The sequence below is a fragment of the Phascolarctos cinereus genome, unplaced genomic scaffold (assembly GCF_003287225.1).
Source record: "Phascolarctos cinereus isolate Bilbo 61053 unplaced genomic scaffold, phaCin_HiC Scaffold_1;HRSCAF=81, whole genome shotgun sequence".
In the NCBI taxonomy this organism is placed as follows: Eukaryota; Metazoa; Chordata; class Mammalia; order Diprotodontia; family Phascolarctidae; genus Phascolarctos; species Phascolarctos cinereus.
In genome coordinates, this window is record NW_027555514.1 from 295,198,196 (window position 1) to 295,221,444 (window position 23,249).

At 48.0% G+C, this 23,249-nt stretch overlaps 2 protein-coding genes across 3 annotated transcripts; one reads left to right on the plus strand and one right to left on the minus strand.

Annotated features, from left to right (window-relative positions):
• Nucleotides 1–1,624: 1,624 nt before the first annotated feature.
• On the minus strand, nucleotides 1,625–14,749 carry LOC110201621 (uncharacterized). Of its 2 annotated transcripts, none has more exons than XM_020977414.2 (6): nucleotides 14,592–14,749; nucleotides 13,813–13,962; nucleotides 13,445–13,524; nucleotides 10,810–10,936; nucleotides 10,314–10,409; nucleotides 1,625–6,273 (listed from the first exon to the last, which is right to left on the minus strand). In XM_020977414.2, exons 2-6 carry the CDS (start codon nucleotides 13,907–13,909, stop codon nucleotides 3,788–3,790), a joined length of 2,886 nt encoding a protein of 961 aa, XP_020833073.1. In that variant the 5' UTR covers nucleotides 13,910–13,962; nucleotides 14,592–14,749; the 3' UTR covers nucleotides 1,625–3,787. The 2 variants fall into 2 exon arrangements, with proteins under 2 accessions (XP_020833073.1, XP_020833074.1); XM_020977415.2 differs by having other exon boundaries at nucleotides 14,588–14,749.
• On the plus strand, nucleotides 14,128–23,207 carry LOC110201644 (olfactory receptor 1N2-like). Its single transcript, XM_078150527.1, has 3 exons — nucleotides 14,128–14,252; nucleotides 14,726–14,887; nucleotides 20,062–23,207. The coding sequence occupies exons 1-3, from the start codon at nucleotides 14,128–14,130 to the stop codon at nucleotides 21,035–21,037; spliced, it is 1,263 nt and encodes a 420-aa protein (XP_078006653.1). The 3' UTR covers nucleotides 21,038–23,207.
• The last annotated feature ends 42 nt before the right edge of the window (nucleotides 23,208–23,249 follow it).

The following is a 23,249-nucleotide window of genomic DNA, read 5'->3' on the forward strand; positions in this document are numbered from 1 at the left end:
ATTTTTCTATGTACGTGGTATTTCCTCTAGGGGAATGTAAGTCGCTTGAAGGGAGAAACTGGTTTTCATTTTGTCACAGTGCCAGTAAAATGTACCCTTCCACGCAGATACCAAATTATTATTATTATTTTTTCTTTCATCATTTTATGGTTGTGTAAAACCCCATTTGAGGTTTTCTTGGCAAAGATACTGGAGTAGTTTGCCATTTTCTTCTCCAGCTCATTTTACAGATGAGGAAACTAAGGCAAACAGGGTTAATTGACTTGCCCAGGGTCTGAGCTAGTATCTGAGGCTAGATTTGAACTCAGGAAGGGGTGTCTTCCTGACTCCAAATCCAAGGGGATCATTGTTCTGTGAAGTTTGGATTCAGTCAAAGGACCGTACTTAAGGATCTAGAAGGTCCTCACCCCTGGTTAGGGTTAATGATCAAAGAGGATGAATACTTTTGAATATTTCAATAGAAATATGTCTTGAGTTTACAGTTGACCAGGCTGAAAGGAGAATCCTTAGGGCAGGAGTTCTAATTTCCAGGGGTCCATAAACTTCCATGAGGGAAAAAAAAATTGCATCATTTGTATTTTCACTAAGCTTAGCTTTTTCTCCAATTAGGATTTTTTATATCATATCATTCCAGAAAGGGGTCTGTAGGTTTCACCAGACTACTAGAGGGGTTTATGACACAGAAAAGGTGTAAAACCCTGTCTTAATGGGACTAGCTAAAGACTATTTGAATGTTTTTAAGATGATACTTTAATTTTAATTTTCACGGGTTAAGTGAATGTAGTTCTGCTGGGGGGCACAGCATCAGGAAGTCAGGAAAGCCTGGAGTCAGGAAGATTTAAGTTCAAATCCAGTCTCAGACACTTATTAGTTGTGTGACTCTGGGTTAATCACTTCATCTTCACATTCATCAGTTTCCTCAACTGTAAAATGAGGATCATAACCACACTTCTACAGTTGTGGTGAAGACCACATGAGGTATTTGTGAAGTGTGTAGCCTGGCACATGGTAGGCATTTAATAAATGCTTGCTTCCTCCCTCCCCACTCTGGGCCAAGCAGAGGGGACAGTGTCCGGACAGGCCAGTGGCGGCTGTTCAGGAGGAGAGGTAGCTGGTTTAGCAGTAGGGCACATAAGATGCTCTTGCTGGAAGGGAGTTACTACTCACTTCACCTGTTTCCTAATCTGTGAAATGAAGGGGCTGGAATAGATGGGACTAGAAGTTCCCTTCCAGCACTATAATCAATGACCCTATGATTCCTAATGTGACTATTCTGATGTACTTCAGAGATTGGCTAGGGCTAGGCTTTCTCATTACCTCCATTGGCGTTCTCTTGCTGGCATATTCTCATTTCAGTAAGTTGCCTGCTGCCGAGGGAGGCCTTTTCCCATCTATTACATTTATGAGATTTGTCTACATTATGACTTTTCTGATGCAGCACAAGGATGAGCTGTCACCCCAGGTTTTTGCATATACAATTTCTAGGGTTTTTTTCTTTAATGACAGTGGCTTATTCACATACCTTGCAGTTTTAGAGTTTGTCTCAGACGGATTCTTTTTGAATTATTAAACTTAATGAGAAATATTAATACAACTAAATAAATTTGCACAGAAATCTTTCACATTTAATTTTAAAATAATTTTATTGATAGTTTGCATTTATATCACATTTTCCAATGTTTTCCTTCCCAGAGAGCCACCCCTTATAACAAAGAGAAAAGGAAAAAGAAATAATTCAGCAAAACCAACCAACATTATCAAAACCCGCCAGATTTTACATACACTATTTCACACCCATACTACCCCAACTCTGCAAAGTGGTGGGTGTGTTGAAAGAAATAATCCGTAATTATGTCAATATTGATTATCCTGCTGACTTATTTTAACATATAAGACTTAGATAGCTTTTAGATTAAGAGATAAGTAATCATTGTAGTCAGAGATTTAAGTTCCTCATTTTGGTAGAGCTGAGCAGTTGAGCTAAGCTCCTGCAGAACTGAGCTGGAATGAACATTTCCCCATTTCACAGAGGGCCAAGTTTCCTTTTGTAGTTGGCTAAGTTAGCACTCTCATCTGTGCTTACTGCAAGTAACATCACTTTTGAGTTAGCACAATAATCCCATGATATCAAGACTGGCTGATGTAAAATTGTAACCAGATGGGCAATAGTGCCTAGCTAGTCTCAGATTGTTCCACAATGTACCTAGCTTAACCTCAAGTCAAGTGTCATGCACCATCCAATCAGAATTCAATCAAGTTTCCCAAGAATATGTAATACTTCATTCCTTTTTTTATGATTATAAAAATAAGCTCTGTAAACCTCATTTGTCTATGGCTACTGAGGAGCCACTGACCTCACTTATTGGCAACTGTTAACTTTGCTAATAAATTGATTGTGTGCAGAACTTTTTGCCTCAGTTTCTCTTTATCACAGATTTCCATCATGGCAGTGTATGAAAGAGTATATAAGTCTCAAATCACTTCTTTGGAGCCAAGCTTAGTCATTATAATTTCACAGCATTAATTTTTTATCATTTTGCTGTTGGGTTATTTCCATTTCCATTGTTGTAGTTATTGTGAAGCTGTTCTTTTCCCAGTTCTGTTTAGTTAACTTTGTATCAGCTCATTTAAGTTTTCACGTGCACCTCCATATTCAACATGTTTATCACTTCTTACAGAACAGTGATACTACACAGTCACTTATATGGAAAGAATCTGAATATGCAGAAGTCCAATAAGTTTTCAGTTACTCCACAAGTCTCTCTTACATTCTTGTTCTTTCATTTCAATCACTCTTACATGGTAGTAGCTATTGCGACCTTTATTTTGTTTGTTGTGGTTACATTCTGTACTTTGTCATAAAGACCCTCATCTACATTTCATCATATTCCTCAAAGTTGCCTATTTTAATTACATAATGGGATTTCATCATATGAATGTCTCACAATTTAACACTTGCTTTCAGTTCTTTTTATTATAAATATGAAATATTAAAATCATAGACCAGATAGCTGTTTTGTTTCTGATAACACTTTTAGAGTATATAGTTAACCAATGCAATGATCAACAAGTGTTTTGTGTTTTTTTGTGACATTTACTGTGTACTGAGGAACTGTTTTCTAAAGTCTCTTTCTACCACCAATATCTCTCTTCAATTCCACAAGCAGTTTCTAATCATTTTTTTGATAATTTGATGAGTATCTCAATGATACTTCAATGTATATAATTTTGATTGAGACTGAACACTTTCTGTGTTATTAGCAATTTGTTTCCTCATTTGAAAATGATCTCTTCATACCCACTGACCATTTCCCTATTGTGGACTAAGAGCTACCTTTGTAGATTTTTAGTAGTTCTTTTCATATTTATCATATTTGATATCAACACTTTTCACAACTGCTCTTTTACTTTGGTTATATTACTTTCATACTTTTCCATTTTTTTTGTCCTTAAATACATCTTAGCTTGACCCTTCTAATTCCTCCAAATTCTTTAATACCTTTTCTTAATTGTACAGTTGAAATAATTGCATAACCCCATTTTCTTTCCCCTCCCCTGCCTTTTTAGTTCATTTTACATATATATGAGGCTACAAATCAGGGGGAACTTCTTTTGCTAGTTTGTATTTTTGATAAGTTTATAAAACATTAATATTTTGTCTCTATTTTGTTAGATAGACAGTATCCCTATTCTGTCTCCTTACCCTCCTGCCAGTACTAGAATATTCTGATTAAAAGAAGTTTGTAATATGTTTTAATGTCTGGGAGTACATGTCTACTTTAAATTTCTAGGGTTTATTTCTAGTATGAATTTTCTGATGCTGAATAAGTGTTGTACACCGAGTGAAGGCCTTACCACATGTAGTACATTCATAAGGTTTCTCACCACTATGTATTCTCTGATGTTGAGTTAGGTATAGTTTCCTGCCAAAAGCTTTTCCACATTCACTACATTGATAGGGTTTTTCTCCACTATGAATTCTCTGATGGAGAGTAAGACAATGGCCATTTCGGAAGGCTTTACTACATTCATTACATGGATAGCACTTTTCCCCGCTATGAACCGTTTGATGACGGCTAAGGTACAGATTGCGGCTGAAGGCTTTTCCACATTCACTACATTTATAAGGTTTCTCTACAGAATGAATTTTCTGGTGTTCACTGAGGCTCCCTGGACGACTAAAGGCCTGTCCACATTCATTACATTTATAAGGTTTCTCTCCCGTATGTATTCTGTAATGAAGAGTGACCTGTGAGCTGTTGCTAAAGGCTTTACCACAATCTTTACATTTATATGGTTTCTCCCCACTATGGACTCTCTGGTGTTCAGTAAGGTGTCCCCTCTGGGTGAAAGCTTTTCCACAGTCACTACACTTATAGGGTTTCTCTCCATTATGAATTTTCTGGTGTCGAGAAAGGTCTCCCCGCTGGCTGAAGGCTTTTTCACATATGTCACATTTATATGGTTTTTCTCCAGTATGAATTCTCTGATGTAAACTAAGGCCTATACCTTGGAGGAAGGCCTTCCCACACTCAAGACATACATGGGATTTCACACCAGTGTGAATTTTCTGATGTACATTGAGTGCAGAGCTATTGCTGAAGGCTTTCTCACATTCACTGCATTTATATGGTTTCTCTCCAGTATGAATTCTCTCATGCCGAGTAAGGTATGTAATTTGGCTGAAGGCCTTCCCACATTCAGTACATTTATGAGGTTTATCTCCATTATGAATTCTGTAATGTTCAGTAAGACGTCCTTTCTGGATGAAGGCTTTTTCACATAGATTACATTTATAGGGCTTCTCTCCAGTGTGAATTCTTTCATGCATATTGAGCTGTGAGCTGATGCTAAAGGCTTTACCACATTTGTTACATTTATAAGGTTTCTCACCACTATGAATTCTTTGATGTTTAGTAAGGTCTCCCTTCTGGCTGAAAGCTTTTCCACATTCATTACAATCATAAGGTTTCTCTCCATTATGAATTTTTTGATGTCGAAAAAGGTCTCCCCTCTGGCTAAAGGCCTTCTTGCATATATTGCAATTATACGGTTTCTCTCTAGTATGAATTCTCTGATGTTCAGAAAGATGACCCTTCTGGCTGAAGGCTTTTTCACATATGTTACATTTATAGGGTTTCTCACCAGTATGAATTCTTTGATGTACAATGAGGCCTGCATGATTACTGAAAGGCTTCCCACATTCATGACATTCATAGGGTTTCTCTCCACTATGAATTCTGTGATGCAGAATAAGGGATGAGCTATTGCTGAATGCTTTTCCACATTCATTACATTTATAGGGTTTTTCTCCATTATGAATTCGCTGATGTGCAGTAAGATGTCCTTGCTGGCTAAAAGCTTTTTCACATACATTACACTTATAAGGTTTCTCTCCTGTATGAACTTTCTGGTGTCTAGAAAGGTCCCCTTTCTGGCTGAAGGCTTTTTTACATATGTTACACTGAAAGGGTTTCTCTCCAGTATGAATTCTCAAATGTACAAATAGTCCTGTTCGATTGCTGAAGAGCTTCCTACATTCATGACATTCATAGGGTTTCTCTCCACTATGAATTATGTGATGTAGAATAAGTGATGAACTATTGGTGAAGGCTTTTCCACAGTCACTACATTTATAGGGTCTCTCCCCATCATGAATTCCCTGATGCTGAATAAGGTGTGTGATCTGGCTGAAGGTTTTCCCACAATCTCTACAGATATATGGTTTACCAGAAGAATGACTTCTATGACATTGAGTAAGGTGTCGCCGCTGGTGGGAAGCATTGCCAAATTCAGTACATGCATAGGATTTCTCTTTAGCAGCTCTTCCTGGATCTCCGTTAAGGTCTGAGGAATCACTGAGGGCTTTACTACATCTGCTGTCCTTATGAGATTTCTTTCCTGAGGAGACTCCACTGTGATCACTCAGTTCTGAAGAAAGTATGAAGTTATTTCTATGTGTATCATACTTAGAAAGACTCTTTTCTAAAGAAACATTGTTTTGTGTATCAAGGATTGACTTCTGATTGAAACTTTTCACAAATTGATTCCCTTTATGGCCTCTGTCCTTATTAAAATTTGTATCCTGACTTCCTTGCATCAGATCTCTTGCTTGGTTATTGGCTTTATGCCTGTCAGAGTTTTTACAGTTTCCAACTTCTCCAAATTTACAGTCCCTGGGACCACCCTTTGTGAGTCTTTCCTGGGATATGTCTTTCAGGGAAATGCACTGTATAGGGATTGTCTTCTTGGTCTCTGACTGAGTCTCCCAATCTGAAATACAAAGAGAAGGGAAAGAAAAGAGAAGAGGAGAAAGGAAAGAACAGAGGAAAGAAAATAATTTTTTCCTATTTTCTAGGTGGGGAGAAAGGTGTCAAGGATCCATTTCAAAGTGTATGAGAATACTGAAATATGCCAAACACCAAGAATCAACTTTGTGTTTTTCTGTAAAATCTAGGTTTCCAGTATAGCACCTCCCCTCCACTCAAGGGGAAGAGTGAGGTTGGGGGTTGGGTGGCTCCAGTAGGATTAGGGTTTGAAGAAGGAAATAAGCTCCTGTCTCTACTCTGGACACAGATACTGAGGGGGAATGTCTTCTGGGTAGATTCTAACCCTGTCTATTTGCTCACCTAAGGGCTATTACCCTCAAATGTAGGATTTTTCTTCTTTGTGAAAGAGACAGTGTTCTTTGTCTGGGTGTCATGTCTTTCAGCGTAGAGAGCATAAAAACAACAGAGAGCTAGCACATTCAAAGGCAGGTGAAGATTCATTTCAAATGAAGTAATAAAAGGAAGAGATGAATGATTAAGGAAGGGTCACGAGGAGGAACAGAGTAAGTAGAGGGGATGGGGGACAGCAGCAAGACAGGCCAAGGAGCAGGCAAGAATGGAGACTCTGGTATCACAATACCACCCTGCTCATTCCTGTTAAAACAGACTCCTACCTAGTCTTCCTCCCTAGGTTTCTCACTCTGATTTGCTAAGAACACAGTGATTGGATTAATGTCTACACCATGCATTCAGACCCTGTAACTGTACTGCTCTACACTTCACTCATCCATTTCCTATTCTGAGGTCTTGCCTTCCCAAACATCATGAATTTAAGGGGTCAGTACATGGGTATCATGCTGCTAATTCAGAATGGTTTGTGTGGTAGGTAGCCAAAAGCCCTCACTGAACAAAGCATAGGACTCCCCATCCCAGAGAACTCAGCTCCAGAACAGGTAAGGCCAAGATCCAGCCTGCTCCTGCGACAAGGTCAAATCTTCTGGGGGGCCCAGCTCCTCCTGTCACAGAGAGTCCCACGATAGCCTGAATGGCCATGTAGGCTGCCCCCTCCTCCCACAAAAGCATGAATCAAGGAAGCCCAAGAGGTGATGTCACGTGAGATACGGGGCATGCGAGATGTTCCAGGCAACTATGGTTACTGAAACATGCATGCCCACCAAAGAGCAAATGGTGGTGTTGCAGACACTATGCCCACTTATCGAGTTTAACAGACACAGCCTGATGACTAGAGGCAGTGGCTGGAGTTCTAGTCAGGAAGATACGAATTCAGATCCTGCCTCAGACATGGCCTAGCTGTGAGGCCCTGGAAAGTCCCTCTTCTGTCATGATAGAATAGCTATCACTGACTAGCAAAGTGCTTTACACACGTTACCTCATTTGATACTCACCCTGAGAGGAAGGTATTCTTACTATGCTCATCTTACAGATGAGGAAAAGCGACTACCCAGGTCTATCTGCTACCCTGCCCTGCTTGGTTATGTAAAACGAAGCCAGCCCAATCTAGGATCCTATGAGGCCTCTTTGTGGAGCTGGACTCACGGTTCACAGAACCAGAGTCTTTCTGCGTGGGACGGGACATCTATTTGGTGGAGCCATCTCCTGGGCTGGAATCGTCCCTATGATGTCCAATGACAATGAAGCGTGCTAAATTTAGACTGCTCCCCTCTGTAGCAAGATTTTTTACATTTTAAACTGAAATCTCCTTCTTCCAACAATAAGGACCAGTTCTGTCCTATCCCATGTAGCCAAGCCAAACCAAACGACTCCCTTCCCTTCCAGGGCATGCAGACGGCTTTCCACCTCCTCTTCTCCAAAGCCAACAACCCCAGCTCCTAGAACAAATCTGCAGAGGGTGCAGCTGCCAGTCCCCAGGCCAGCCTGGGACCCCTTCTCTCCAGATGCTCCACACACTGGTCTTTTACAAAACGGGGCACAGAAGGACCAAACAGGGCAGAGTGGAGCCCAGCAGGGCTCTCCTCAGACATCTTATTTCATTACCTCATTTCCCACCAACCTGCACTCATTTTGGACTTGGTTTTGCTTCTTCACTAAGCCCCCAGGAAACTTGTCATTGGGAAATTTCATCATCTTTCAAGATCCATTCCCCCTTTGTCCCTCTGACTAGAGGGGGAGCCATAAACGCCATTTCAGGAGAAGGTAAAGACTCACAGCTTGGCCTTCTTTGGTGTACTGTCTTCATCTCCGGGCAGGCACTTTCCTTTTCTGTATTTTTATTGCTAGTAACTGGCACAGGGCCTGGCACTTAGGTGCTTAATAAACGTTTACTGCTGCTTGACTAGGCCCCCTCCTTATTCTGGGCCTTTGAACAAGGGAGCCCCCTGCCCCGCCCAGTGTGGAATCTGCTCCCTGCTCACCCTTCCCTCAGGGAATCAGAGGTTCCTTTCAAAGCCCAGCACAGCTGCCAACTTCTTCCTGAGGCCTTGCTGGAGACCCCCAGATGACACTGACCGCCTTGGTCTGGGTCTGAGCCCACGTGACATACACCAGGACCTGATCTATGTGACTCCACTGCCTCACACTGGGCTTGCACAGAGAACAGACTTATGTTTGTTGACTGGGTCCTGCTGGGCTTCTGTCTGTGCAGACCCTGATCCCATCTGCTGCTCTGGCTGCCCTGTCACACTGCTGACTCATTGTGCCTGGAGCCCCCTCACGCCCACATCACAAATCGAGGGAGACTTCCCTCGTGTCTGGGATCAAGCTTAGGATCAAGTGAGAAAACAAAGGCAGTACACTTTGCACACCTCAGGGTGCTATGAAAATGCTAGTGACCACTACCATCTTCCTTCCTCCTTTGTCTCTATCCTCATCATTCCCATCATCCCCATCATCCTCATCAGTCTCAAGATTACCTTCCTCCTCCTCACTATCATCTTCCTTTTCCTGACCACCTCCTCTTCCTTATCATCACCATTACCATCCTCCTCACCATCATCATCTTAATTCTCACCATCCTCCTCCTCACTATCACCTTCCTCATCTTCACCATCCTCATCCTTATCATCACCATCACCATCCTCCTCACCGTCATCATCCTAATTCTCATCATCCTCCCCCTCATCCTTATCACCATCATCATCCTCATCCTTACCACCCACAGTGTCAGTGACGGAAGTGGGCAGAAGGTTCAGCCTGGATTTATGGCAAAGGTCACTGGTGCCCCTAGGACTGCTGTCTATAGAGTCATGGTCCAACACTGTAAGAAGAAGGGTGAAGCCAGGAGATGGGCACAAGTGTATCTCAGTACAGTTCATCCAATGTTTTCTAAGCACTTGCCACATGCAGGTGTGACAGGTGCTGGGGACAAAGAGACAAAGCCAGTCTCTGGCCCACAGCCCCTTATGTTCTCCTGGGATGGGGAGAGATAATAGAGCAGGGAGTGATGGGGGTAGAGAGGGAGACAAGCACCTGGGAGTATCTGTGGAAGGAGGAGAACACTGTTGGCTAGGGAGGTCGGGAAAGGCTTTGTGGATTCCCAGAAGAAGGTAAGCTTTGTGAGGGCAGGGACTGCTTCCTTTCAGCCCTCCTAGTTCTAGCACCCAGGGCAGTGCTTAGCACCCATCTGGCACTTGTGGAATAGAACCAAACTGACCCCATGGAGCCTGAGCTGTGCACTCAAGGAAGAGAAAAGGAATGGGAAAGGCTGGGATGGCATTTTGTCATTGGGGAACAGTCAGCAGCCCAGGGCCAAAGAAAGAGCACGGCCTTGCAGGCAGGAAGGTGTGGGGTTCAGAGTCGTCACTTAGCTGTTGTGGGACCCTGGCCAACACCCTTCACCTCTTAGAGGTGCTTCCATTTCTTCGTCTGTAAAATGGGGATAAAAACATCTGGGGGACCAGGGTAGATGTGAGGCTCCAATAAGAGGAGGCAGGCAGAGCCCCCTGAGTGTGGGCCGACTTTATACCTCACATATTGGGAGTAGGGAAGGAATATGGAACAGGCTGAGGAGGCCCTCAGTGCTAGCCTGGGAGAGGCCAGGACTCCCTGCCTGCCTGCTGTCCTCACCTGCACAGGGGCTTCTCGGCTCTTCCTCCAACAGCATCCATGGGCCTTCCCCACACTCCAGCTGGGAGATCAGCTCTGGCTTGGAAACCGGAAGCCCTGCTCAGGGGGAGAGAAGTGGGAGCACCCTCTTGAGTCCATCCCAGCTCCCTCCTCTTCAGGGAGAGGCTGGCACTTTGGCAGTGCCCATGGGGTGGGATGAGGCAAGGCCTCTGCTGGGCACTGTCCTGGGACCTGAGGGAGCCAGTCTGGGACTACACACCTGCTGTAGGTGCTCAATAAGTGCTGGTTATGGGGATTCTGGGGCTGAATTTGGGAAACCTATTTCTACTTGCAGAGCTTTTCCTAGGAAAAGGGGCATAAACTGCCTCTCTGAAGGTCGGCCAAGTCCAAAATGAGGTGAGCAGCCCTTCAAATAGCCCACAACACTTAGCAAGTGAGGACATCCCCTCCCTGGGGAGGGCAGACTGTGAGCCCCCACGGAAGCTCTGGATCTTACCCAGGGAGACAAAGTTCTCATAGTTCTCCAGCATGACCTGCCGGTACAGGCTCTTCTGGGCCTGGGTCAGCTGCCTCCATTCCCTCTGGGTAAAGTCCACAGTCACATCCTGGAATGTCACGGACTCCTGAAACAGCCAATACGTTTCTGCTTTCACTTGGTCCAGAGGGAGAGGGGCAAACTGTGTGGGACGGATGATTCTGAACTGTAGTATCTGCTCACTCTTTCTCCATCCCAACCCTTCTTGGCCCCTCAGCCATTCTGGGTCCTCTGGGTCACCTCCTTCTACAGTCTTTGCTTCCTGTGATTATTTCTTGGTTCTCCTCCTGCCCATCTGACCACTCTGCTCCTTGGCCCTTCACTAAAGACATACTCTCTTTATGCCCCCACCATCCCTGGTGGGTTTAACTATTAGTTTGTTCACAGTAGTTTGCATGTCTTCTCCCCACTGGAGTGTGAGCTCCTGGTTTCTGCCCTTCTAAGTGATCCCAGTGCTTAGGACAGAGCCTGGTAGACGTGATGCACTTAAGGGATGCTTGTTGGCTAGACCTGAATATTCTCCTGATGTCAGCTGGAGCAGTAGGTCACTCCTGACCCAAGTGACAATGGAGTTGTAACGGGACCCCAAGAGAGGACAAAAAGGCGCATGAGGAGCCAGCCTCAGAGGCAGGTCAAAGATATCAAGTGCCTACTGTGCACACAATGCTGGGGGAACACCAGGAGGCCACGTTCTCTGCCTCTGCAGAGTTTAGCATCTACCAGTGGGATGCTTTCACCTGCAGTGATGGTGGAAGGGGAAGATGCGGACTGAAGGCTCCAGGACACACTCGAGTGGGGGATCAGACAGCCTCTCCCCAAAGAGGGAGCATGGGAGCTGGGCCAACAGGGATAGGAGAAGGGCGAGGCAGGGAAGGTGGCCTTGAACCTGGAATGGGTGACTGTGGGTGGCAGACAGTCTGGAAACCAGCCAGGCCGAGGGGCCTGCTTTTGATGGTGTGATCTACAAGATACACAATTACACAGATATCTAAGAAGAGAACCATTCCCCAATGGAGAGGGGGCCAAAGACATGACAGCACCGGCATAAAAAGAACTGCAAGTAAATCACAAGCCAATCACCAATAATATAAGAAATGTGAATCAAACAACCCCCAGGCTTAACCTGAATTGGTACAGACCATCCTGGGAACCAATTTGGTGTTTGGCTAAGAAAGGGACAAGAAGTCTATTGACTCATGAGACCCAGAGATCTCATGGTCCAAGAGGTCAAAGGGAGAGCAGGGGTCCCATCTACACCAGAATATTCATAAGCTGGAGACAACTAGAAACAAAGCAGACACCCATTGATTGGAGAATGGCTCAACAAACTGAGGCCCAAGAGAGTAAAGAGAAGCCAGGGAAGGCTTTGAGAACCAGACTCAAGGTCTCTGAGGAAAGAACAGCCACTACCATGAGCAGCCTGGTTCTGGGGAAGGGGGCAGGGCTGGGGGGAGGGTCAGTCCCCCTCCCCTCTCCTCCTAGTTCATCATTACAAAAGGTGGCTCCTGATCTGAGAGGTGGAGGGCGGGGGGGGGGGGGCAGAGGGGCAGAAAGGCCTCAACCACAACAACAGTTATTCCAGTGGCTGGGTGAGAGGTGGTGAGGGCTTGGGGACACAAAGAGACCTCATCTCAACTAGAGTTATCATTTGTGTATTTGGGTACGTATGTGTGTGTGACTGTGTGTACATGTCTGCGTACGTGTGTGTAACTGAGTGTGCGTAAATGAGTGTGACTGTGCACGTGTGTACTTGTGTGTGCACGTCGACGTACATGTGACTGTGTGCATGTGTGTGATTGTGTGTACGGGAATGTGCTGCATACACGTGTGATTGTGCATAGGTGTCTATGTATATGTGACCTGAGTGTGGATGTGACTGGATGCATGTGTGTAAAATTGCACATATATCACCACATACATGGGTGATTCTGTGTGCATGTGATTCTGTGTACTTGTGTGTACACATCTATGCATGTATGTGCAACGGAGTGTACGTAAATGAGTGTGACTGTGCGTGTGTGTAATTGTATGTATGTCTATGTGTGTGACGTGTGTATGTGTGACTTGTATGTGTGTGCATGTGCACACATATCTCTTTGGCTATTGATCCCTTCTAGCCCTCCACTCACCGATGAACTCACAGGGGACTTGGAGTTGGAGGAAGGGAGGGAGGAAAGGAAGGAGGGAGAGAGAGAAGGAGAGAGGGAGGAAGGAGGAAGCGAGGAAGGGGGGGAGAGGGAGGGAGGAAGAACGGAGAGAGAGGGAAGGAAGGAAGGAGAAAGAGAAGGAGGAAGAGAGGGAGGGAAGAAGGAAAGAGGGAAGGAAGGAAGAAATCAAGGAGGGAGAGAGGGAGTGAAGGAGGGAAGGAAGACTCCTGAGGTCAGAGCAGGCAACAGATAAAGTCTGGGTTCCAGACCGGGAGACCCAGGTTCTGGTCTTGATCTGTCATTGGGGGTTTCGGTCTCCCCCTCCGCTGGCTGACTCCCAAGCACCCTCCTGGCTGCGGGGATGGGTGGACTCTGCAAGTATCCCACTTGGGGGCAGGGGCTCGAGGACCGCAGGGGGATCCACACTCTACCGAGGACCGTCCACTCACCAAGCCGGGGGCTGCCGGGAGCCCAGAGATCGCTCCCTCCTTGTGCCGACCTCCGCTCATCTCTCGGGGGAGGGCAGAGTCTGCGGGAGAAGAAGGGGGTGAGGAGGGAACCCCCCCAGTCCCCACCCCTGCCCAGGTCCCTCCTGCCCAGACCCTTCCCTTGCTGCCCCTGGAGTCCCTGCAGAGGTGGGGGGCTGGAGGGGGCCCCAGCAGCTGCCCGCGGGGATCTGGACAGCCTAGGAGCCCCTGCCTGGCTCCCGGGATCTGGGCCCCGAAGCTCACTCACTATCTGCAGCTAAAGGGAAGTCACTCACATTTTCTGCTGAACGAGGAAGGCAATGAGGATGGGAAGCAGGTGTCATTCTCACCTGGGTCCTCAGACATCCTCCGTGGTCGTCCCTGCTCTGGTGCCCGGGGTCCGTGCTGTCCTCTCCGCCCAGGTGGCCAAGCTGGGGCGAAGGCCATCCTGCTGAGTGCGGCCAGGCAGATGGGAGGGTCACCCCTTCTGGTGCAGGAGCCTGAGGAGAGAGCCAGAGACACCCCCACCCGCCCTCTTTACAGATGTTGGTGGTCGGCCTGCAGAGTGCCCACCAAGGGTGGAGGAGGAAAAAGTGGTGGAAAGGTCAGGTGGCCCTGGGTTCAAGTCCCACCCTCCCTCCTTCCCTTTCCTGGGACGTGGGCACATGCACCCGACAGCCCGGTCATCACGTAAGGCACATAAGAGTGAACCAGGCACACCAGCCACGGTGCGCCCAGGTGTGGGCGCCGGGAAGTTCAAGGGCAGCGGCCTTCCCCTGCACCCCAGAGAGTGAGACCTGGGTGGGGTGGGGGTAGAGACAGAGAGAGATACCGAGGCACAGGGGCAGAGAGGGGGAAACAGGGAGAGACACAGAGATAGAGATATACAGAGACACAGAAACAGATGGGGAGACAGAAAGAGGCACAGAGATAGCGACAGAGGCACAGAGGCAGAGGAGACTGATATACAGAGACACAGAGAGATGAGGACACAGATGGGGAGAGACAGCAGAAGCAGAGAGATATCGAGGCGCAGAGATAGTGACGGGGAGACAGAGAGATGAGGAGCCAGACCCGGCAGTGGAGATAAGGCTGCGCAGGGACGGGGCACGAGCACACACTTACATACCCACGCTGGCACGCGCAGGTAGTGACCTGGGCAATCCGGATAGCACGCATGCGCACGGCTTCGGACACGCGTCTCGCCCACCCCAGCTGGGCTTGCGCAGACCAAACCCCGGAACTACCTTTCCCACAATACAGCGGGAGGCACGGATATGAGAGGTCGCCCGGCTCGGGGAATTCTGGGAATGGGGTGCTTGTCGTTCTGGTCCGAGACTCGCGACCTCCTTCCTCCACGTCCCGCGCTGGGCCCCACGTGACCCAAGCCAGTTTCCCCCCCCCCCCGGCCCCAGCCCTCCAGGGGTCCGTGTGGCTCCTGAGACCCCTAATATCCTGAGGGGGTGCGTTGGACATTGTACTGTCGTCTCCCCCCCCGCCCCCCCGCCTCTTGGCCCGGCTCTGGCCCAGCCGCCCAGGCCTCTCTTCCCCCTTCCCTCGAGGCCCCCTCTTTCCTCCCAAGTTGATTCGGAGAAGTTGGGGGGGGCTCCCCAAAGCCGGCGTGGCGTGGCCGTCCTCGGGAGCTCGGGTCTCTGCCCTGTGCTCAGGAAGGGAAGGAAACAAGCCGTCGATCCATCCACACTGCCTAGGCGCCTACTCTGTGCCAGGTTGGGCTAAGCGTGGGGGATCCAGAGGCAGGCCAGGGCCAGGCCTGCCCTCCAGGAGCTTCCAGTCTAACGCCGTCCAGGGCCGGTTCCAGATGGCCTCAGTGGGAGAGGATTCCAGCGGGCAGGCGCGCCTTCGGGAGCTTTCCAGGGCCCGTGCAGGCAGATGGCCCCTGTGTCCACCCCGCTCCCCTCCAGTCTCGAGGTCCAGGCAGAGAAGGACAGGGCCTAGCGCCCCCCACCCCCCGCAGCTCGCTTCTTAGACCCCGGAGGGTCCGAAGGCGGCTCTGGACCAAAGTACGCCCCCCCCCCCCCGCAAGTCGGACTCCTTTCCTGACCCGTTCTGCAGTGCAGCTCCTCACATCTACAAGTGGATCAGGAGCTGCCTCCTCCAACTGCAGCTCCAGGCTGAGCTTACCCTCCCCAGCTACTCTCCTCCTCTGGGTTCCAGGGGCACTCCGGGCTTGGGAAGCCTTTCCCTAATGACCTTGGAGGTGTCTTTCCTCAGCTGTTAACTGCCAGGGATCAGTGTCCAGTTCCATTTCACTTACTGACATCAAATAGATTTCACAAAGAGATATTGGCTGTGAACTATAAACGTTTCCCTTTCCCCTCCATACCTGACGGCACACTCACCCATCTGCCATTTTGGTGGCTGGATGCACGGGCTCAAACTTAATGCAGGCTCTACATATCATTTGCCACGTCAGGCACCCTCACATATGTGACATGATTGATGATTCCGAGGTGCACAGCTCTTCATTCTGAGCTGTCTCAGGTACTGCTGGGTTGGGCCTCTCAGGTCATTCTGTTCGACTGGATGGTCACAAAACACATGCAAAGAAGCAAAACAGAGATTCCCATAGGGCCAGAGGCCTCTGAGCATCTCTCTCATCCCTGGCAGCATCTCCGAAGGAAAGAGAACAAAGCAAAAATTTCACCTTTGGGGGTCAGTGCCTTTTGAATGCCCTCCAGCTGTGGCTATTCACCTCACCAGCTTCAAAAAGTAGCCCTCAGGAGTTAAGACATTAGTTCACAATCAGTTTTCTTACAAGGAATATGGACCCAATTTTTAACAGATGGAAAAACTGAGGTACTGTATGACCCACCAATTAGTAAAGGGATTCCTGAGGAGTCAGAGGAAAGGCCTAGGTATCTGATTCCATAGCTTGTGCTCAGGACACTGCCAGAAAATCATTTCACATATAATGGGGGAAAGACTAGGGATCTCTGGGAACACTTTGCAGTGGCTACAAAAGAATGAAGACCTACCCCAAGAATGTTGGACACAGCCTGCTGGGTACTTCTCCCCATATCTCCCTTCCTCTCCGTCCCCACCACTCCATAGAGGATGCAGGGCTCATACCATCAGGGATGGAGTAGGATAATTAGACTCTCTCTGTCTCTAAGTAGAAGCTCTAACAATTGGCTCCCAAAGGCCTCCAAACCTGACAGTGATTCCCTTAGGGCTGAAGGCCCAGGTGTGTGCACCCCACTTTTCCGAGTCCCACATGGGGCCATTGCAACCCTTAACTGTGTCTTCTCTGCTTCTGTGAATTTACCACCATCTGGATCAGAGGAGAGGAAATAGCACAGTGAGAAGCCTTAGAGATATTGCCTTAGATAAACAAAGACCAGTTAGATAAGTGAAGGATCCCGGCCTGGAGAGGCTTCTTAAGTCAAGTCCACAAGCCTTTATTAAGTACTTCCTTAATACCTATGGTACCATGCTAAGCATTAGGGGCATAAAGGCGTCCACCCAAACCTCCCCAACCGCAGCACCGGCCCTCGAGGAGCAATCCAATCCAGTAAGGGAGACAGTGAGCAAACACTTAGGTATGAACAAGCTAGAGGTGGGGATTTGGAAATAACTGAAGGGGGGGGCAGGCACTAATGACTTGGGGAGTCAGAACAGGCCTCTAGGACAAGGCTGTGCTTGAGCAGAGCCTTGAAGAGAGCTAGGGGTCCCAGGAGGTTGTGTTAAGGAAGAAGGGCACTCCAGATACGGGAATATGGTCTGTCCAAAGGCATGTAGATGAGATGAGCAAATAGCAGCTGAGGCATTGGGGTTCAGGGAAAGTCACGCTGAGTTCAGAATTGGAAGATAAAATCCTGCCTCGGCTACTTCCTTCTGGGACCTGGGTCAATGACTCTGCCTGGATGAGGCTCAGTTTCTTCATCTGTAAAAACCAGTTAGACTTACTCTCTGACTTCTGAAGGCCCTTTCAGTCTCTGATCAGAAGTCGGCCAGTTTGGTCAGAGGGTGTCAGGGAGAGTGTGTGATGGTCCTGCAAAGATTGGCCAAAGCCAGGACATTAAGGACTGTAAGTGCCAAGCAGAGGATAGTGTGTTCGAGGTAGTGGAGAGCTTCTGAAGCCTTGTGAAGAGACCAAGGCTTTAGGGCATCAGTTTGGCAGCTGAATAGAAGATGGATCAGAAGGGAGGGACTGGTGGTGATTGCTGTATTTCAGGGCAGGGCTGACATAGGCTCACACAGGTCAGTGTCTTCCCTCTCATTGCTCAGAGGCAGGGTGAAGGAAGGAATGAAGAGGAAGGGGCATCCCTCAGGCAGGTGCAGATGGGGGGAGCCAAGAAAAAGCCATCAGCTCTGCCCTCAAGGGGCTTGCTGTCGACCTCAGCAAAGACTCCTCAGTGACTATCCCCATTCAGAAAGTGCCCAGTCCTAAACCCAGTCACCCTGAGAGTGGAGGAGGCACTCAGAGCAGAAGAAGGGCATCGGGGTCCGAGGGTCCAGGAGAGATTTCCTGGCAGAAGGGGGTTTAGCTGGCATTGGGAAAATGAATCATAACAGTCTGAAGATCTGGGTTCAAGTCCTTGCCCTACTCCGACTCCAGACATAAGGGGTCTGGAGGAGCACGTCCCTTCCCTGGGCCTCAGGTTCCTCACCTGTCAAAGGGGGATAATAATAGTCCCTATGTCCCAGGGTTGTTGTGAGGGTGGAGTGAGATAACCACGTGTAAAGTGTTTTGCAAACCTCAGATATTAGCTGTTATTCTCTACAAGCATATATTGAGTTCCCACTGTGTGCCAAGCACTTGGATTAGGCACTGGGGAGACAAATTCAGACAGACCCCTCCTCGGAGGTCAGCCATACTATAGGAGAGGCCATGTGAGGATTCTTTGTCATCTTTCATATGAAGGTCCAGTGAACCACCCAGGGTCACACCACCAAGGAACATCCAAGTCAGGTTTTGGATCTAGGTCTTTCTGACTGGGTCTTGGGCTGATGGAGTAGGGTTCCATGGCTATTTCTGCATCAGTTCAAAGCTTACTATTTCTCAGTGACTGAAGTTTAAACATCCTTGTCCCCCTTTTACAAATGAAGGTGCTGAGCTGAAGCTCAGAGAAACTTGTCTGGCCTCAACAGCACAACTTGGGCTTGAGCCCAGGTCTTCTGATGCTTCCCAAGATGCCCCCCTAATCTAACTAGATGTGCCTATGGGGAGATAGGAAGGAACTGGAAATGAGCCATGAGCCTGGTCTGAAGCGCAGGGTCACTGAGTTTGGGGTGGAGGGAAGCAGGAAGAGTAGAGATGCTGGAGAAGAGCTGAGGGTGGAGGCCCTTGAGGGGCCAACTAAGGCCCTGAACTCTACAGAACTCATGGACACATGAATGCGTGTGAGGAGGACTTGGGCAAGGTCAGGGCTGCTCTTCCCAAAGGAGGCCAGGAGCAGAGCAGGAGAGCACGTTCTGTTCAGATGCTTTCAGAGTAGTTCAGGTGAGAGGTCATAGGCCTGAGCTGGCAGAGTGGGGAGGACGAGAAGGAAGAAGACACTGATGGAGATGTGACAGGGGAGGAGTAAGAAGCCAGGAGGAAGCAGTGGCCCACAAAGCTGGAGGCTGTGGGGGTCAGCTGGGTGTCCCTTACTAAAACAGAGTCCATCAGGAAGGGAGCTTGGTAAACAGGCAAGAGGTATAGCATGTGTTGGCTCCCATAAACAGACACAGAAGTGCATCAGGCATTCATGTTAACCACAACCTCCCCTCAGAAGGGATGACAAGTAGCAACGTCCTGTGTTTAGACTTCCCACGGAAGTCAAAGGTATTGTGGGGGCTGATGATCAGGCAAACTTCTTCCCATGAGACCTGCACTCAGACCAGACATTTAGGCAATATGGCCAGAAGCAATGAGAAGAGCCATAATGGAGGAAGACCCAGCTGGGAGGCCAGAGATGGAGCCAGTGACTGGGGAGTCATTCACCCAGAAGCAAGAAGTGAATTAATTGGAATGTTTGGGATCTAGCTGGTTGATCTCACTGCACTGCGCCCACATTCGTTGTAGCAAAATTAAACAAAGATAATTTCTTGTAACATCCAAACCAGCATAAAGACACCCCCATTTTTCAAGAAAGGAAGGAAGAGAGAAGCCAAATATGTGCGGAGGGAGGAGATGTCAGTAGGTCAGTCAGCAAAGATAGGTCAGGGAGGAGAGTGAGGACTGAGATAAGGGCACTGGGCCTGGGTACCAGCAACTGTGGGAGGAGTATTTTCAGGACAGTGGTGGGATGAGAGAGGTAGGAGAAGAGAGTGAGGGTAGAGAGAAAGGGAGAGGGGAGAGGCGGAGAAAAATAGAGGGTCTGAGAGAGACAGAGAGGATGTCCAAGGGTGGACAAGTGTGTACAAATAAGTGTGTGGTCTGTATGTGAAGGAGTGCCTTCCAAGACATGTAAAGGATGGGATCTTTGCCTCTGTAGGTCCTGACAAAGGACAGAGCTGGACTGGTGTCCATTGGTCTTCTCCATCCCGATCCACTGATTCTGAGGGGCTATTCGTTGGGAGGGAAGGCCCTGCCCCCCTCCCCCAGGTTGGTTCTGTTGCTCTCATCCCTTCATTTCTGTCACTCTTCCCCTCAGGGTCATAAGCAGAATAAATTGGACCAGTGCTTCTGAGTTCCTCCTCCTGGGGCTCTCTGAGAAGCCCGTTCACCAGCCGTTGCTCTTTGGCCTGTTTCTCTCCATGTACCTTGTCACAGTGACTGGCAATGCTCTGATTGTCCTGGCTATCACCTCCGATGCTCGCCTCCACACTCCCATGTATTTCTTCTTTACCAACCTCTCCTTGACTGACATAGCCTCTATCTCTATCACGGTTCCCAAGATGCTGGAAAATATTTGGACTGAGAATCAGACCATCTCCTACATTGAGTGCTTGACCCAGCTTTATTTCTCCATTGTCTTTGTCACGGTAGATAACTTCCTCTTGGCCACCATGGCCTATGACCGTTACGTGGCCATCTGCCGGCCTCTCCACTATACCACAGCTGTGAGCCCAGGTCTTTGTGCTCTGCTGGCCGCCATGTCTTGGGGCCTCACCAACTTGGTCGCTTTGGTTCACGTTTTGTTGCTAGCCCAGCTGCAGTTCTGTAGGGGCAACACTGTTCCCCACTTCTTCTGCGACATGCCCCTGCTGCTACAGCTGGCCTGCTCTGACACTCACCTCAACCAGCTCTTGATCTTGGTCTTGGGAGGCTCTGCCATCCTTCTGCCATTTGGACTCATCCTGGCATCCTACGTCCACATCATCATGGCGATCTTCAAGATCCCAGCAGCCAATGGCCGATGGAAGGCTTTTTCTACCTGTGGCTCCCATCTAACTGTAGTCATTCTGTTCTATGGGACCATCGTTGGTGTTTACTTCCTGCCTTCCTCGACACACTTTGCTGGAGGGGACAAAGTAGCTGCTGTGATGTTTATCGTGGTGACTCCCATGCTTAATCCCTTCATATACAGCCTTAGGAACCAGGACATAAAGAGGGCCCTGGGGAAACTGAGTTTCCGGAGGAGGCCATTTTCCTTGGTCAGGAAATGCTGTGAGCTGAGCAACTGCTAGACCTGGAGCATGCCCATCAGCAGGGGACAGCTTCTCTGAAGCAGCATCTCCAGGTGATAGAATCTAGGCCTGCTAGCCCTAGAAGCTGCTGTAGAGATATCTTGGTTTGATCCTCCCCTGCCAGAAGATCTGTGTTCTCTAATCTCCCTGGGCCTTTCCTTCACAAAGGCAATCCTCTTCCTTTTCCTCTCTGATAGATTCTCTATCCTCTCACCCCTCAAATATTCCAAACTTTCTCATGTCTTCTTAAGCCTGCCACCCACTCAGCTGAGGACTGTGCCTCAGATAACATTGAAAAAATGAAGGGACTATGTATTTGAGGCTATGCCAGTCTAACACTGTGGCCTTTTATGCCAGGATTATTGAACTTGTAGATGAGGAGAATGCTGTGGATGAAATTTACCTAGGCTTTAGCCAGGCTTTTGATAAAGTATTTCATACTTTTCTAGTGGAGAAGATGGAGAGATGTGGAGTAGGAGATAACATTATTCAAGTTGGATGGCTGGACTCCCAGAGTTGCAAATGGTTCAATGTCAGTGTGGCAGGAGGTCTCTAGGGGAGTGCCACAGGGATCTGGGTGTGGTCCTGCACTCTTCAGTATTTGTATCAATGACACTGATATTATGTTCATACATTTGCAGTTGACACAAAGCAAATTGGGACACTAAATGATAGAGTGAAGATCCAAAAGGTCCTTGGCAGGCTAGAATATTGGACTACATTTGAAATCACAAAATTCAGTAGGAATAAATATAAAGTCTTGCATTCAGATACAAAAGCATCAACTTCAGAAGTACCAGATGGCAGAGGCACAATTAAACAAACATCAGTTGTTCTGTAAAAGATCCAGGGATGTCAGTGGACTACAAGCTTGACACGAGTCAGCATTGTGATGTGGTAGTCAAAATAGCTAGTGCAATCTTAGGCTGCAGCACCCATAAGAGTCCCATGGTGTTCCACCCTTTTCAGACCTTATTTCTTTCTCCTTCTGTTCCTGATTTCCCCTGCCCCTCAAGACCACACCTCCTCTAGTGCTGCCTCATCATGGGATTTCCCTCAGTGTCTGGGGCCTCTGTGGCCTGAAATAGCCTCTAGTCCCCTTGGCCCACTATTCCTGAATATCATCTGCAAGACTTGCCCCCATTGGTGAGTTGCTCCTGGAGCCTTCATTTTGTGGAGGATCAAAGGCCAACCTCCCTTCATACTCCTCCTGGCCTCATTCCTGACTTCTCCTAGGCTTCAAAGTCATGCCCCCATGTAGCCAGGTTCTTTCATCTCCCATTCTCCTCCCTCTCTGCTTTTCAATTCCCTTTCATATATAGTTTTTTCTCATTAGAATGTAAGCTCTTTGAAGATAGGGACTTTCCTTCTTCTGGCCTGTATTTGGATCCCCAGCAACTAGCAAAGTGGCTGTCATCCAGAAAGCACTTAATAAATTCTTATTTCCTTCCATTCTTCCTTCTCAATGTTATGGTTTAAGAAGGGCACTGATGCGCTAGAATATCCAGAGGAGGGCAGTCAGGATGGTGAAAGGCTTTCAATCTTTCTTGAGCAAGGACTGGTTGAAGAATTTAGAAGGGAAGACTTGAAGGAGGAAAGGACAGCGGTTTTCAGAGATGTGAAGGGCATGCATTTGGAGCAGGAATTAGCCTCGTTCTAGCTATCACCAGAGGCTGGGACCAGGAGCCCTGGAGGAAAGTGGGAAAGAGGGAGAGAAGACTGCAGCAGATTTTCAGATATTTAAAATCTCCTCGCAGAACAGAACTCTGCCACCGGGTTCACTGTGACTGTTATTGCCCAGCCCTTTTCAGTTGTGTCTTACTCTTCATGGTCCTATTTGGGGTTTTCTTGGCAGAGATGCTGGAGTGGTTTGCTGTTTCCTTCTCCAGCTCATTTTACACATGAGAAAGTGAGGCAAACGGGGTGAAGTGACTTGCCCAGGGTCCAGCAGAGAAGCAGTAGGAACTGTAAGGAGAGGCCACAATGGCATTTTGTTGGGGGTCGCAGATGACAACGAGGCCTCTGGACCCAGTTGGAGGCTTTTGACATGTGGAGATGCTATCTGCAGACAGCCAATCTGTTCCACTATTGAATATGAGGGTAAAGAGGTTGGTGTGGGGAGGACACCAGAGGGAGGTGACCACTGAAATTCAGTCCTGGAAGCTCAATCCACAAGGGTCATGGGCTCCCTTGGTGTCTCAGTTCCCTTTGT

Bases quoted from the DNA above. Each gene is read 5' to 3' on its own strand.
- LOC110201644 (XM_078150527.1), top strand. From the start codon at position 14,128: ATGCACCCGACAGCCCGGTCATCACGTAAGGCACATAAGAGTGAACCA. The intron at 14,253-14,725 runs GTGAGACCTGGG...CCCACAATACAG, and splicing joins CTTCCCCTGCACCCCAGAGA to CGGGAGGCACGGATATGAGA. The intron at 14,888-20,061 runs GTCCGTGTGGCT...TCTTCCCCTCAG, and splicing joins CCGGCCCCAGCCCTCCAGGG to GGTCATAAGCAGAATAAATT.
- LOC110201621 (XM_020977414.2), bottom strand. From the start codon at position 13,909: ATGGCCTTCGCCCCAGCTTGGCCACCTGGGCGGAGAGGACAGCACGGA. The intron at 13,525-13,812 runs GTGAGAATGACA...CTTCTCCCGCAG, and splicing joins GAGGATGTCTGAGGACCCAG to ACTCTGCCCTCCCCCGAGAG. The intron at 10,937-13,444 runs GTGAGTGGACGG...TGGCTGTTTCAG, and splicing joins TCCCGGCAGCCCCCGGCTTG to GAGTCCGTGACATTCCAGGA.